Here is a 14,093-nt window from a genome sequence, read left to right as displayed (position 1 = left end):
TGTCCATATCCAAACACCCCCTCACCAGAAAACCTGGTGGGGGAGACGGTTTAGTCGCCGACAACCTGACCATGGAACAGGTTAGTACAGGTTTACATGGTACCTGTAGCAGGTCACAGATCGAACCTGACCTGACACGTTATGAATACGACCAAAACTTAAAAAAAACTCAAAACTTCAGCGTACGCCAACGTTTTACATACATTTTTATACGTTGCCATTGCTGGCTAAAACGTCAAGGTGTGACAGCGCCTTTACACTTTTGGGCCTCACCATCATTCAGGACTTTTCTTTGGCAAACCACATACATTACCTGGAAACAGCTCACCTCCACCAATTTGCTCCTCTTTTCTCTCACCCATAGAATCAACTTCCTCAGTTTGTTTAATAATCCCGTTCTTCCCTCTCGGGCTTCAAGATGGATGTTCACCACCATCTCAGGTCACCCCAAATCCTTACTCATGTTCTTTTCTGTCCTCATTAATCCTCCCCAATCCCACCCCTTAATTCCCAAGTTATTGTGGGGATTTTTCCCCACCCCTTCTCCCTCATGCTCTTTTTCAATTTTTCTGTTCAATTGCTGTTTAATCTCAAAATTTTCCCTTCAATTCTTGCTGTGTTTGAGCTTGTACCCAGCTTGTTCACCCCATGCTGTTAGGGGTTAGAGCTGTTAGGGGTTATTCCCCCCCCCCCCCGATCTCCTTCCCTTGAGCTCATTCATCCCTATGTCCATTCTTTCTCAAAGTGTCCCTCTACTTTAATGTTGGTGTGTTTTCCTCCTTTTCATTATTTTCTGGTCTGTCCTCTGTTGCAGCTCTTCCATGAACCTCAACTTCCTTTACAAAAAAATGACTGGATTCTTCATCCACAACCGATCAATTTGATCTATCAGTCGAATCATCTTGTTTTTTCTTTTTCTTTTTTATACATGGTCTCGGCTGGTGGACGAGCTAAAACACAGAACAGATCTCAACACAACATAACAAGGGGAACAGTAGAAAAAAGGGGAAATACCAGCAGCAGGGCGGAGGGAGAAAGCCGACAGAGATGGACAAACAAGGGATACAGGCAACGATGAGGGGTAGAGGAGAACACAAGGAGTGGACAAGATGGATACATAAGCAAAATTTTTGGAAGGGTGAGGGATGGTTTAACAAGTGTTGAAAAGATCATGATTTTTCATGGGGGGGGGGTGATTTGAGATGGTGATAAACAGCTGTCTTGAAGCTCTGGAGGGAAGAATGAGATTGAAGAGAGTGTGGAAGGCGGTTGGACAGGTTGGGGGGGGGGGAGGAATAAATGAGTGGAGGTGAGCAGTGGTTCCGGATTTATGTAGTTTCACTCGGAGGAGGTTGCTGGTGGACTGCTTGCGTCCTGCAGATACCTAAGGGGGACAAATCACGGATAGGGCAGAGGGTACAAGACCAGAAATGAGGCGGAAGGAGACAGACAGAACACCTACCTGTCGGCGATGGTGAATTGATAAGCTCATAGATTCAGCTTCATTGTGAGGGATTCCAATGATCTTGAAAGCTTTGCTTTCCATGGCATCAAGCTGAACAAGATGTGAGGCAGGGGACTCAGCCCACGGGGGGGGGGGGGGGGGAGCAGTACTCCATCGAGCTGTGGATGAAGGCTTTGTAAGTGGATAGGAGCTCAGGTGTGCCAAAGAAGGACTTTGCATGATGGAGTCTATAATACTAACACAATCATTCCCATTTACCCATTTTTATTGGGGGAGGAGAAGGAGGAGTAGGGAGGAGGATCGAGTCGGCTGGCACATGAATATCACCAGGGTGTTGTTATACCGCGCATGCGAAACGAAAAGAGGGGCAAAGCGATTTGTTCACTTCGTTTGTCTCTGTCTACAGACTTCAGTTTATGATTGAGGAACAACTTAATTTCAATTAGATGTTATATTTTGAACTTCTTCTTCTTCTTCTTCCGGCTGCTCCCGTTAGGGGTCGCCACAGCGGATCATCCGTATGATCCGCATAGTGATTTAGCACATGTTTTACGCCGGATGCCCTTCCTGACGCAACCCTGGTCGCCTCTTACGACACAGGGATATGGTACACCTATTTTAACTGGGGTATACACCGGCCCAGTATACTGGTACTCATTTCGCCGACCTCGGAAGGATGACAGGCTGAGTCAACCCCCTTAGATGTTATATTTTGAACATGAATCGGAAAACAAACATGTAGTTTTGCAATACTTTGGCTCTGAATTTGTCCCGATTACGCATACGCAGAGAGGAATGAGATAATTATTTTTTACTCTTCCTGTCTGGCAGTGAAACAAAATTAAAAAATAATTTCAAACAGGAAACTTATTGTCTTTCGGGATGTCATAAAGGACACAAACAACGGGCATGAATTACTAATGTACTCTTACTATAATTCACCGTCCGTCCGTTTGTCTGTTCCCAGGTACAGCAAAAACGGCTGAACCGATCGCAACCATTTTTTGGGTGTGTAATCCTGGGACCCCTTGGAGTAAAATAGGCATAAATATAATAACATGACCCCTTGACGGCTAACGTAGGGAGCGGGTGCTTCTAGTGTGCTTCTTCAGCCTCGCCCCCCCTGCTCTCTCTGCAATTTGTTCCCACCACATTTCCACAGGGCGCTCAAGGTCCGTCAACAACCCCCTTCTGGTAAAACTACCAAAATCACGAATCACTGCTCACCTTCACTCTTTTATTCCTCTTTTTTCACACCTTTGGAATAAACTCCCTCACTCTATTCTTTCCCATTCTTCCCTCCAGGCTTTCAAAACAGCTGTTCACCACCACCTCTTATCACCACCCCCATCCAAATCCTCGATCTTTTTTACCCCCGATAATCCACCCAAGCCCACTTCCTTCAATTCCCCTGCTTTCCTTCCTGAAAGTCTCTGTAATGTCCATCTTCTATTCCCCATGTTCCCCATCCCATCCCTCTCCCTTCCACAGATCTCCTGTGTCTATTCCCCACTCTTTTGTCCCTCCCACTCCCACCCCTCTTGTCTCATGCCCCTTGCTGTGCGTTGTGTGTTAGCTCTTATACGAGCCTCGACAAGGTATACAAAAAAAGTGTGTTAAATAGGATGGTGTGAAGGACACTGCATCAATGGTGGCAAACCTCCAAAAAAAATTTCTACAATCTTTAAAATATATATTTTATTTCAATTTAATTACACACTTGAACAGTGTAGAACAGTGCGACTCAAAGTGGTGCTACACGGACCGGTGCCGGTATGCGAGTCATTGACTGCCGGTCCGCGGCGAGTTTCCAGTTTTACATTATCATAATATATAACATGTAATGTATAAAATGAAAATGGATAAAATCTTGAAAAATAATATATTTAAGCCGACAAATTCAAAATACGAGAGAGAGAAGTCATATATATATATATATATATATATATATATATATATATATATATATATATATATATATATATATATATATATATATATATATGTGTCAAATCTTGTTCGATTCATTATATTTAATATTTTTCCGGTATAAATTAATGTTACTACGGATGTTCAAACAATATTTTCTCGGATCATAAACAATAATAATAATATGGCACAAATATGGTCCCGGTCCCTGGCACATTGGAAAAAAATACCTGCCGGTCCGCCACGTTAGATAGTTTGAGAAACACTGGTGTAGAACAAAAATCACCTTTTTGGCACTTTCAAAGCACTTCCGTTTCGCAGTACTTGGACTAAATATTACAGCATTTTGCATCATCTCGACCAATCAAATTTGTCGTTCGCTGACTCCGCTCATGTGCTTGTTTGTCGAAACAGTTGCGGGGTAAAGTGTTCTATGAACTCTGCAGTTGTTTTTGCTTTATTTATTTTATGTATTTTACTTTTATCATATACTTTTTAACCAAAGTTTAAATTTATCCTTTTTGTGATCACAGAATAATTCACTGCAAACAATGTATTCTTATGATGGGATTTAAAAGCCAGGTGGTTGGTAATAATAATTGTTTCCACGATATGAAGGATACTGTTGTTATCATGGAGCGTTTTTATTAGGAAAGAGTGATGCGTCAAGCAGCAAAACTATTGTGGAATGTGAAACATGACAAATAAGAATAAACTTTATAAATTCTAATATATGCTTTCCATTGCAGGTGATAACTTCATTATAATATAGCTGTTTTCACATGTTCATTGAAATCTTAAGTGACTCTGTCCATGGCACAGGTCCACGTTATTGGGCAAAGTCCTTCGCATAGATGTTAACGACAACAACGTGGGTCCACCATATCGAATACCTTTCACAAACCCTTTTGTGCATGAACCACTCGCTCGGCCCGAAGTATATGCCTACGGCGCAAGGAACATGTGGCGCTGCTCGTTTGACCGCGGTGATGCCACCACCGGTTCTGGACACGGCCGACTTTTCTGTGGCGACGTTGGTCAGAACAAGTACGAGGAGATTGACATCGTTGTTCGTGGAGGAAACTATGGCTGGCGTGCACGCGAGGGCTTCTCGTGCTACGATCGCAAACTTTGTCGCAACTCAACTCTTGGTAAGGCGACGCGTCGCTAGCTAAAGCCACTTTTACCGTTGACATGCTTCACATTCATCATCGTGTATTGCCATTTCATACACACTGATATATCTCAACAAACTCGTCGAGAAATCCTTCATATTCCATTGATGAGTTGATCTGTTGGTTTTCCAGTAAATCTCTGCTGACTCCCTTTAATTCCATCCATCCATTGGGACCATTGAAGGACCGGACAATGGGTGCAGACCGGTAAAAGAATGGTTGCCTTAGAGGGGAAAAATTGGTTGTTGAGTACAATGTATTAACACCTCTCGACATGATACTCCAGGAGAATTTATTTTTTAATTAATGATGTTTTATAATATATTTGATTTTTCTACCCATTGAATCTCTCATTAACTGTCACTTTTGTGGTCTCTTTACATGTGCATCTTGACGTTCTTCATCGCGTGTAGAAGACATTCTCCCTATCTATGCGTATGGACACAGCGTCGGGAAGAGCATCACTGGTGGCCATGTTTATCGCGGTTGTGAGTCACCAAACCTCAATGGCATATACATCTTCGCGGACTTCATGTCAGGGTAACACAGTCAGGACAAGATGTGACAGATAAGGTGACATTCATACTGTTCAACCCACAATTGGTCTCCTTGTATGCTCTCTGTCTGGCCTATTCAGTCGCTCTAGCTTGAAAGTTGCCCCAGTTCCTGAGGTCCTAAACACAAACTTTATCATTACATTTGTCAGAAGGAGATGCATGCAGTAACTATTATTTCCAGTACTCTCAAACCTCCGTACACGGCAGTTGTTGGTCTTTTCACATCTTTTTGTGACACCAACTGCTACTTTGCAGGGCTATGATGGGTTTGCAAGAAAACTCCGAAGGTACGTGGGAGAAGCAGGACATTTGCATGGGTGCCGGTCAGACGTGCATGTTCCCAGGCTTCATTAACAACTACCATCCGCATATTATCTCGTTTGGCGAGGATGAAGCAGGTGAGTCATTCACAAAACTGGTTCTGTCTGCCTCTCCCTTGAATTATAAAGGTTTCTGTGTCTGCTATTACAAACAGGAAGTCCTGGTGCTGTCACTACAGAGCTACACACAAGTAATACACTGATGGAGCTATGGTGCAGAATTTGGCCATTTGGCCCATCATGCCTGTGCTACACCAAACCCAGAAACCATCACCCATCCACACACTAGCTACCTGCAACTCCTGCCAATATCCCTGCTCCCCTATAACTCCAATGCATCTAGGTACCTATCCATTTCCAATTTAAACCGATACATCCCCTCTACAACCACTACCTTTCCAGGGAGACAATTCCAGGCATTATCTATGCTTTGACTGAAAGATCCTTGGCTCAATGCTGTCCAAACTCTCATCTTATTTATCCTCCTGCTCTGGACCTTGGTGCTAATATTTTCCATTTTACTGAAAATCTCCACTGCATCTCTCTGTTCCACACCCTTCATTATCTTGAACATCTCAATCAAACGCCCTTGTAATCACCTCTTTTCTGACATATAAAGTTCTATCTCCTTCAACCGCTACTCAAACCGACTAGCTAGACCCGGATAAATCAATCCAATAGCCCGACGGTGTACCCTCTCAATAGCAGCTGTGTCCTTCCTCAGATATGGTGAGAAGAACTCAACACAATTTTCTAGATGAGTCCTCACTAAATTCCTGTACAGAGTCAACACTTCCTCTTTTGATTTATAATTTATCTCCTGATGAATTAATAGAACCAAAAACCCTGTTGGCCTTACCTCTTGCTGCCTGGCACTGTGCTGTATGTATTACCACCCTGGATCCTTTTCTCCCGTGTGACATGCTCCAAGATTGCCCCTGACATTATGTAATCCTTATTTTCATTATTCTTACCTTTTGTCAGCACCTTACAATAAGAATGGTCCCAGTACTGATCTGTGAGGAACTCCACTCCCTTAATCTTCCAAACCAGACAATCTCCCACTCACAGCCACTCTTTACTTCTGTCACCAATCCAGTTTCCATTCCAGTTAGCTACCTGAGCAGCCATCCCACAAGCCCTCAACTTAGCTAACAACCTCCTATTCAGTGACAGTGCAGATATTGCAGAGCGCTCACCAAGTGGCTTAAGCATTCCAATGAAACGGTTCATAAGAAACGGCTCATTTGACATGCAATGAGCAATCACCGAACCGTCATGTGAAACACACACCTCCCAGAGATGCCCAAAATGTCAAATATGTCCGAATTGGACAAATTAACACTTTTCTCGGACTGGGAAATACTTGTAAGTTCGATTATGGAGCTTAAATTTTGTAATTCTGTTTAGTTTCAGAGATTCTCGTGGTGATTGCATGTGTCGAAATGAAATAACGCAATGAACGCTGATGTCTCCGGGTGTTTATAAGTATTGCAATGTACCCATTGATTCCGAGCTATGATGAACAGGATTCGATAATATGAGTGAGAAAAGTGAAAAAAAAGAAAAAAAAACTTTATCGTTAACAAATCATTGTGGCCTGTTCCAAGTCAGGGCATGGTTGAGCCGGCCAAAAAGCTTGGTGGCTGCAGACCTCAACAAGGTTACCTAGGATATGCCTTCAGTCCCTATAGAGAGCGGTGACTGAGGATGCGCCTGATAAAGGATATAATTAAATAAGGCCGTTAATTATTCTCAAAAGGGGTGTTCAAATGACGCGAAAACTTCCAATTTTCACTCTCGCACTTCCTTGGAGTTTTCTTGGTATGCATGCAAAGTTTCAGGCTGCAAGGTTTTATGGTTTTGGAGTTATGGAGGAGACACACTGACACACACACACACACACACACACACACACACACACACACACACACACACACACACACACACACACACACACACACACTGACATGTATGTAGATGAGTACTTGCCGTGTGCCAAGTTTCCATTTTTTCCTTGGTGCAGTTTCAGGGATACAGAGGTCCAAAGTTTTTTTTTTCCCCTTTTTCCATCATGGCTGCCACACCACGTAACCTTTGTCAAAATTATCATCAAATCAATGTACATGAGTAGTCGTTCCTTCGGTGAAAATCTCTTCTCAATCTGACAAGCGGTTCTGGATATAAAACACTAAAGTTCTGTGTGGACAAACAAACAGAGAGACCCAAATGCAATGTCCTCTCCTTTCAGCAAGGGTAAAAATCGATTTAGTAATCCTGCCATCTCCCCCTCATCATCCACCAACTCTCCTGTTTTATTCCTCAATGGGCACACACTCCTCTTAACCCTTTCTTTCCCTCTTATATACTGAAAGAATGTCTTGCTGCGAAGTTTAATATTCTGGGCTATGTCCTTCTCATATTACCTTTTGGCCTGACGAGTTGCTTTCTTAACTAGTCTGTGGCTTCCTATATTCTAGCCAGACTCTAGTCATGTTGTTTTTGTACGAAATCAATGCCTTCTGCTTCTCCTTAATAACATTGTTGACCTCCCTGTTCAACCACCCTGATCTCTTTCTGCCTCCACCATTAAACTTCACTGAAATGTACCTACTCTGCACCATACCCGTTTGCTCCTTGAAGGTTGCCCATTTCTCTGATAGAGACCTTGAGAGGACCTTGAGCGCCCTGCGGAAATATGGGGGGGGCATATCGCAGACAGAGCGGGGGGAGACCGGAGAGGAGACGGTAGAAGACAGAAAGACCACTAACCTGCTTGCGATGAGAGAGTGAGAGGCCCAAAGACTCAGCCTCATCGCGGGAGATACCAATGATCCTAAATGCCTTGGTTTCTACGGCATGAAGCCGAGAAAGGTTGGAGGCAGGAGCACCAGCCCAGAGGGGAGAGCAGTACTCCATCAGGCTGCAGACGAAAGCTTTGTATGTGGTCAGGAGCTCAGGTGGGACGAGGAAGGACTTTGCACGACAGAGAAATCCCAGTTGGCGACTGGCTTTGGAGGTCAAGTTGGAAATGTGGCTTTCCCAGGAAAGATCATGACAAATAGTGAGACCCAGAAGCTTGAATGAAAGAACTTCTTCCAGAAGATTATTGAAAAAGTAGATGGGTGGGGGGGGGGGAGGGTCCAAGCGGTCCTTTCAGAGAGACAGAGTGAGAGTGTGAGGATTGAAAGACATGTTCCACATGTTGAACCAGTTTGTGATTTTATCCAGATCTGCAGAAAGCGAAGAAGCTGCTGCTTGCCGGTCTGAGGGATGACCGATGGTCCGGCAGAGGGTGGATTCATCAGCAAAGAGATAAAGAGTATCTTTCAGAGAGTCCGAGAGATCATTGATGAAATCCAGAAAAAGAACAGGGCCCAGAACGCTACCTTGAGGAACTCCAGCCTGGACAGGAAGAGGGGATGAAAGAACTCCATTTAGGGCCACACGTTGACTGAGACTGGAGAGGAGGTCTGTGAGTCATGAGTGGAGATGGCCTTGGATACCATAGGAAGAGAGTTTGGTGAGGAGGGCAGGGTGCCAGACCGTGTCAAAAGCACGTGATATGTCTCGGGATATGGCTCTGATTTAATGTTCGGCATTGAGGTCCTCCATCCATTGTTGGGAGAGCAGAAGCAGCATATACAGGGAAGAGTGACTTGGTATGAAACCAAATTGATGATCGGAATTCAAGCTATTGGAGAAGAGGAAGGATTTAATGTCTGAAGCGATGATAGATTCATTAACTTTGCTGATGATTGGGCGAAGGCTGATTGGTCTGTAGTTGCAGGGATCTGCTTTTACACCTTTTTTATGCAGAGCGGTAATGTTTGCTGATTTCCAAGCAGATGGAAGATTACCTTGAGTGAATGGGAGGGTGAATAGAACAGAGAGAGGGTGATCAAGAGCAGAGGAGCAGGTTTTTAGGACACGTTGGCTGATGCCGTCTGGACCGGTTGCAGAATCTGAGTCGAGGTTTGACAGCAAGCTCTCCACCTTGTCGGGAGAAAAGGACGCAGATTCCAGGGACAGTTGGGTGTGACTGGGTAAGGTGGGTACAGAAATCGTTAGGTTTCGGACACAAGATTTAGATGCAAACACCAAGTTTAGGCACTCAGCCTTTTCACATCTTCCCATTAAAGCTCCTGGTAATCCTGTATAACACCTTCAACATTTCTCTTCCATTAATCATTCCTTGCTGCTCCAACCCTCAAACCACATCCTCAGCTTCTAGCCTAAAAAAGTCCCAATTTATTTCTCAAGAACCACCGCAAATTCACTGGCCCTTTCTATTAAGCAACCTGCAACCTGTCTGCATATACTCATTGTGATTGAGCAGGGACCCCCACATATTTACAAAACCAAAACCGTTCTTCTGACACACGACACACTTCTCCAGCCCCTGGTTAACATCCGTCACTCAATTACAGAAATCTGCGCCGAGGAGGTATGAGTTTCCACTCTTGATAGAATCCCTGAAAAAAAATCACTTCACAACCAAAATTTTTCAAATACTTCTCGAAAAACTCAAACCTCCTCTTCAAAGGTTCCAAATCGACCTCATTGTTACCCCCACATGTACTACAACCAAATGTTCTCGCCCACAACCCAAAAAAACATCATCAGACATGGCATCAATATCCCCCGACCCTCACCCCTCTCAAACCATACAAAACTAGTTGAGTATCCTGGTGACAAAATGGAGGGTCCCTATATTCAATACCCTCATCCATGAGAAAAGCTATGCCCCGTCAATCCTCCCTCCCCTCCCTCTGCCCACCATCATTCGCACTTGCACCACTGCCCCCATCATCCACCCTACCATCCTCATGTACATTTACAGCACTCCAATCACTTCCTCCACCCGAAGCCCTCCCAACACCAACCACACCAACCACAACCTCAACGCAATCACCCCATCACTCTGTTTGAAATCCACCCAACCGCTTACCACCCACCCGCATAGCCCACCACCCAACCTTCCTCTACACTCTCACCCACACCCATCACACCAAGTCTGTTGCCCACCCCCTCTGCACCTCCAATGTGCAGTATACTCCACACTCCCATCTTCGCATGCATCCCCCGCACCCCTCACCACACCCGCTGTACCGCACATGCCACCAACAACCCCACCAATGCATGCACCTGTAATAGATCCACACACATAACACAACTGACTCTCTTCAACCAATTCCCCACCCTCTGACAAATCCAGAAAATATGTTAACCCTCCTCTCAGTTCACCCAACAAAGCTTTTACAGCAGGAACCCCCCCCCCCACCCACCCCCTAAGTCTCCACCTACCTGAACATCGCCCGTTACACTGCTTATAACCGTTCATGCATTCATCCCTGGCTTTGCACTTCTCGAGTGACATCTGCTCTCAGTCTCATCCTCTTATTCTTCAGGCTTTGACACCTAACCCCCTCCCACCCCCCGGCACCACCACAGGCAGTGGGCTGATCACCACCATGCCCGGCCAACCTGACACCCAAGCAACCCATCGCCTTGATGTCACTTCTCAAGGAGCCCCCACCGAGAGATCCACTCCATCCATGCCTGTCCTCCAACCCCAGGGAAACATGCTCACCTCCATGATGCCAACCAGAACCATGTCCTCCATGTATGCCACATCCATTCACGTGGATGACCCTCAATGCCACATGGCCACTCTCCTCAAAAGCCCCCACGGTCCTCAGGAGGCCACTCAGACCCATCAGTAGAGAATCACTCTTGGCTTCAATCTGCCTGTCAAGACAAGAGCTGGATTGCTGCCCCAGGTGACTCTCGGAGAAGCGCTCAAACCTGCTGTCAAGCCCAAATGGAAGCCCCATTGAAGTGCCAGCTGCACACAGACCGGACTGCCGGTGAACGCACCATTGACCCTCACTATCCCAACCCTGGCAGTAGCAAGCTGACTCGGTAGCTCCAACTCTGCAACGGGATTCGGTAGAGGTGCTTTATTGTCCCTTAAAGATTGTTTGGCCAATGCTGCTGCCTTGTTAGTCACTCTAGATGTCTTCATGGTCTTTTTGACATTGAACAGGTTTGATTCGTCATCCACTAAATTAAGCCTGGTCTTGGCTTAATGGTTAAGTCGGCTGGCTTAAGATCTTAGGGTCTTGAGTTTGAGCCCATGGTGTGACTGTTGAAATAACACCAGGTGGGTTGACTCAGCCTGTCATCCTTCTGAAGTCGGCAAAAATCATCTACATTTCAGCAGCATGAAAAAGCAGTTCAGTCCATTTTGGGGGTCACGCAACAAAAAGTGCTCTCCGACCTTTCGTGACACCTGAGGATAGTTATCAAGGAGAACGATGGACATGTTGAATGAACTTACAAGCTTTTTTATCGATTGGTAATATACAAATAAATGTGAAACCCTGTTCTTCATTCATACCTATTTTCATTGATATCTTGTTACTTTTGTGAATTATTTAATAAAATTAACGTTTCACTGCTATGTTTCTCTGTCTAGTTCAGCTTTATTTGGATTAAGAATGCCATATTGTGGTGAATTAACGTGAATCAAGGGACATGACGCGGGATCACATGTTGTGCGTCTCGCGTATAAGGGGATGTCTCTCTGCGGCACGAGTGATTGTCCCCGGGGCATTGCTATTGACATCGGCTGTCCACTTGATGCTCGTTAACTGAAGGTGCTCATTGACTGGTGAGAATGGAGATTATATCGAACTCCGTGCTTACGCGGATTAGTCTGCAATGGTTAACTGCACATGTATACGTTTCTGCTTATGTACTCCTAGCTGAACCTGTATTTCCTGGTGTGTCCACAGAAGCGGCTCCAATCAAATGGAATAAAGCCTAAACTCTGAAGGTTCATCTCTCGCTCTCATTTCAATTTATTCCATTTGATTTTCTCGGCTCTCTCAACCAAAGATGGACAAGATCTACAAACCAGAGAGGTTCGACGCAGACCCAAACACGACTGACGCAGAAATGAAATGGTCACATTGGTTCTGCTCCTTCTCACACTATCTGACCATCATCGCGGAGGGAGCTGACAAATTTGCCGCTCTCGTGAATCATGTCTCGCCCAGCGTATACAGGCTCTTCTCGGGGTGCGACACTTACGAAGCAGCGATTGACGTACTGCAGGCGCTCTACGTGAAGCCCAAGAACGAGGTATACATACGACATCTTCTCAACACACGCAAGCAAGCAGCCGGGAGACAATCGATCAGTTCCTGCAAGCTCTGAATCAGCTGGGGAAAAGACGGCAGCTTCCGGGCCGTAAGCGCCGAGGAACACCGAAAGGAAGCGACACGGGAGGCATTCATCCAAGGACTCAGATCAGCCCACATACGGCAACGCTTACTAGAGAAAGCGCAACCCACTCTTGACAAGGTAGTCGATCAGGCTCGAGCGATGGATACGGCTCAGCAGCAATCTGAGTCATTTGGGACACCGATGCTGCTCATGAACGCTGCTACGATGGGAACCCAAGGAACCCCACTGGCACAGACTCAGCCAGACATGAGGGATGGAGAAACACCCGAGGAGCCGGATACCCAGACCTCGTCAAACTCCTCAGCAACTGCCCCGGTTGGTAAATGCTTCTTTTGTGGGTACAAAAGGCATCCTCGTCAAAAATGTCCAGCCAGAGATGCCACATGCATGAATTGCGACAAGAAAGGGCATTATGCCAGGGTATGTAAATCTACTCTAAGGAGGAATAAACCCACTTCTGCGGCTCTCTACTCGCAAAATAAATTGACTGCAGCCTCTCCGGGAATCTATCCAAGGCTATCATCAACGTGCGAATTAACGGGCATATGGCTGAGGCACTGATTGATACCGGTAGCTCTGAAAGTTTCGTCAACAGCTCGCTAGTGAAGGGCAGGAAATGGGAAATCCACCCGACTGACAATACGGTATGCATGGCCGCCACCTCACTACAATCCCGCGTACGAGGGTACTGCAATGTTGAATTGGACGTAAAAGGGTACACGCATCGGGATGTAAAGGTGCTGGTGCTTCGTGATTTGTGCGCAGACGTAATTCTGGGTCATAATGTCCTCAAGCAGCACACGAGCATCGAAATACCCTTTGGAGGAAGCAAGCCTCGTCTAATTTTAAATGCGCTGACCACCGCGGAGGTGACGTGCCCCCAGCTGTTCGCTAACTTGTCGCCGGTCTGCAAACCGATAGCGATCAAATCGCGGCGATATACCACTGCTGACATGAATTTCATCACTTCAGAAACCAAGCGATTACTGGAGGAGGGAATTATAGAACCGAGCGATTCGCCATGGCGCGCACAGGTGTTAGTGACCAGCAGTCAGAACCATAAGAGACGGATGGTTGTCGATTATTCCCAAACGGTCAATCGCTTCACCCAACTCGACGCCTACCCCCTGCCGCGCATAGATGAGATGGTCGAACGCGTGGCCAATTATAAGGTATTCAGTACCATCGACTTGCGAAGCGCCTATCATCAAATTCCCATCCGAGAGGAAGACAAACCGTACACTGCATTCCAGGCAGGGCGGCGCCTCTACCAGTTCAGAAGGATACCATTCGGTGTCACGAATGGAGTAGCTTGCTTCCAACGGGTTATGGACGACATCATCTCAGATGAAAACCTCGAAGACACTTTTGTTTACGTGGATAATGTCACAGT

The 14,093-nt window shown here is 45.7% G+C and overlaps 1 protein-coding gene across 2 annotated transcripts in view; it reads left to right on the top strand.

Moving 5' to 3' along the window:
• Window positions 1–14,093, top strand: part of LOC147020769 (HHIP-like protein 1) — a 74,560-nt gene that overhangs the window by 36,928 nt on the left and 23,539 nt on the right. The window contains exons 6-8 of one of the 2 annotated variants that reach the window (XM_085896390.1): window positions 4,217–4,545; window positions 4,983–5,109; window positions 5,382–5,524. In XM_085896390.1, coding sequence (XP_085752516.1) covers window positions 4,217–4,545; window positions 4,983–5,109; window positions 5,382–5,524 — 599 coding nt within the window. The remainder of the gene's footprint in view (window positions 1–4,216; window positions 4,546–4,982; window positions 5,110–5,381; window positions 5,525–14,093) is intronic. The other variant, XM_085896391.1, reaches the window with a different exon arrangement.

This window comes from Eptatretus burgeri, chromosome 9 (genome assembly GCF_056783735.1).
Source record: "Eptatretus burgeri isolate ZD-2024b chromosome 9, Ebu_testis_v1, whole genome shotgun sequence".
Classification (NCBI taxonomy): Eukaryota; Metazoa; Chordata; class Myxini; order Myxiniformes; family Myxinidae; genus Eptatretus; species Eptatretus burgeri.
Note: the sequence above shows the minus strand (reverse complement) of the source record. Positions and strands in the feature narration are given on the sequence as shown.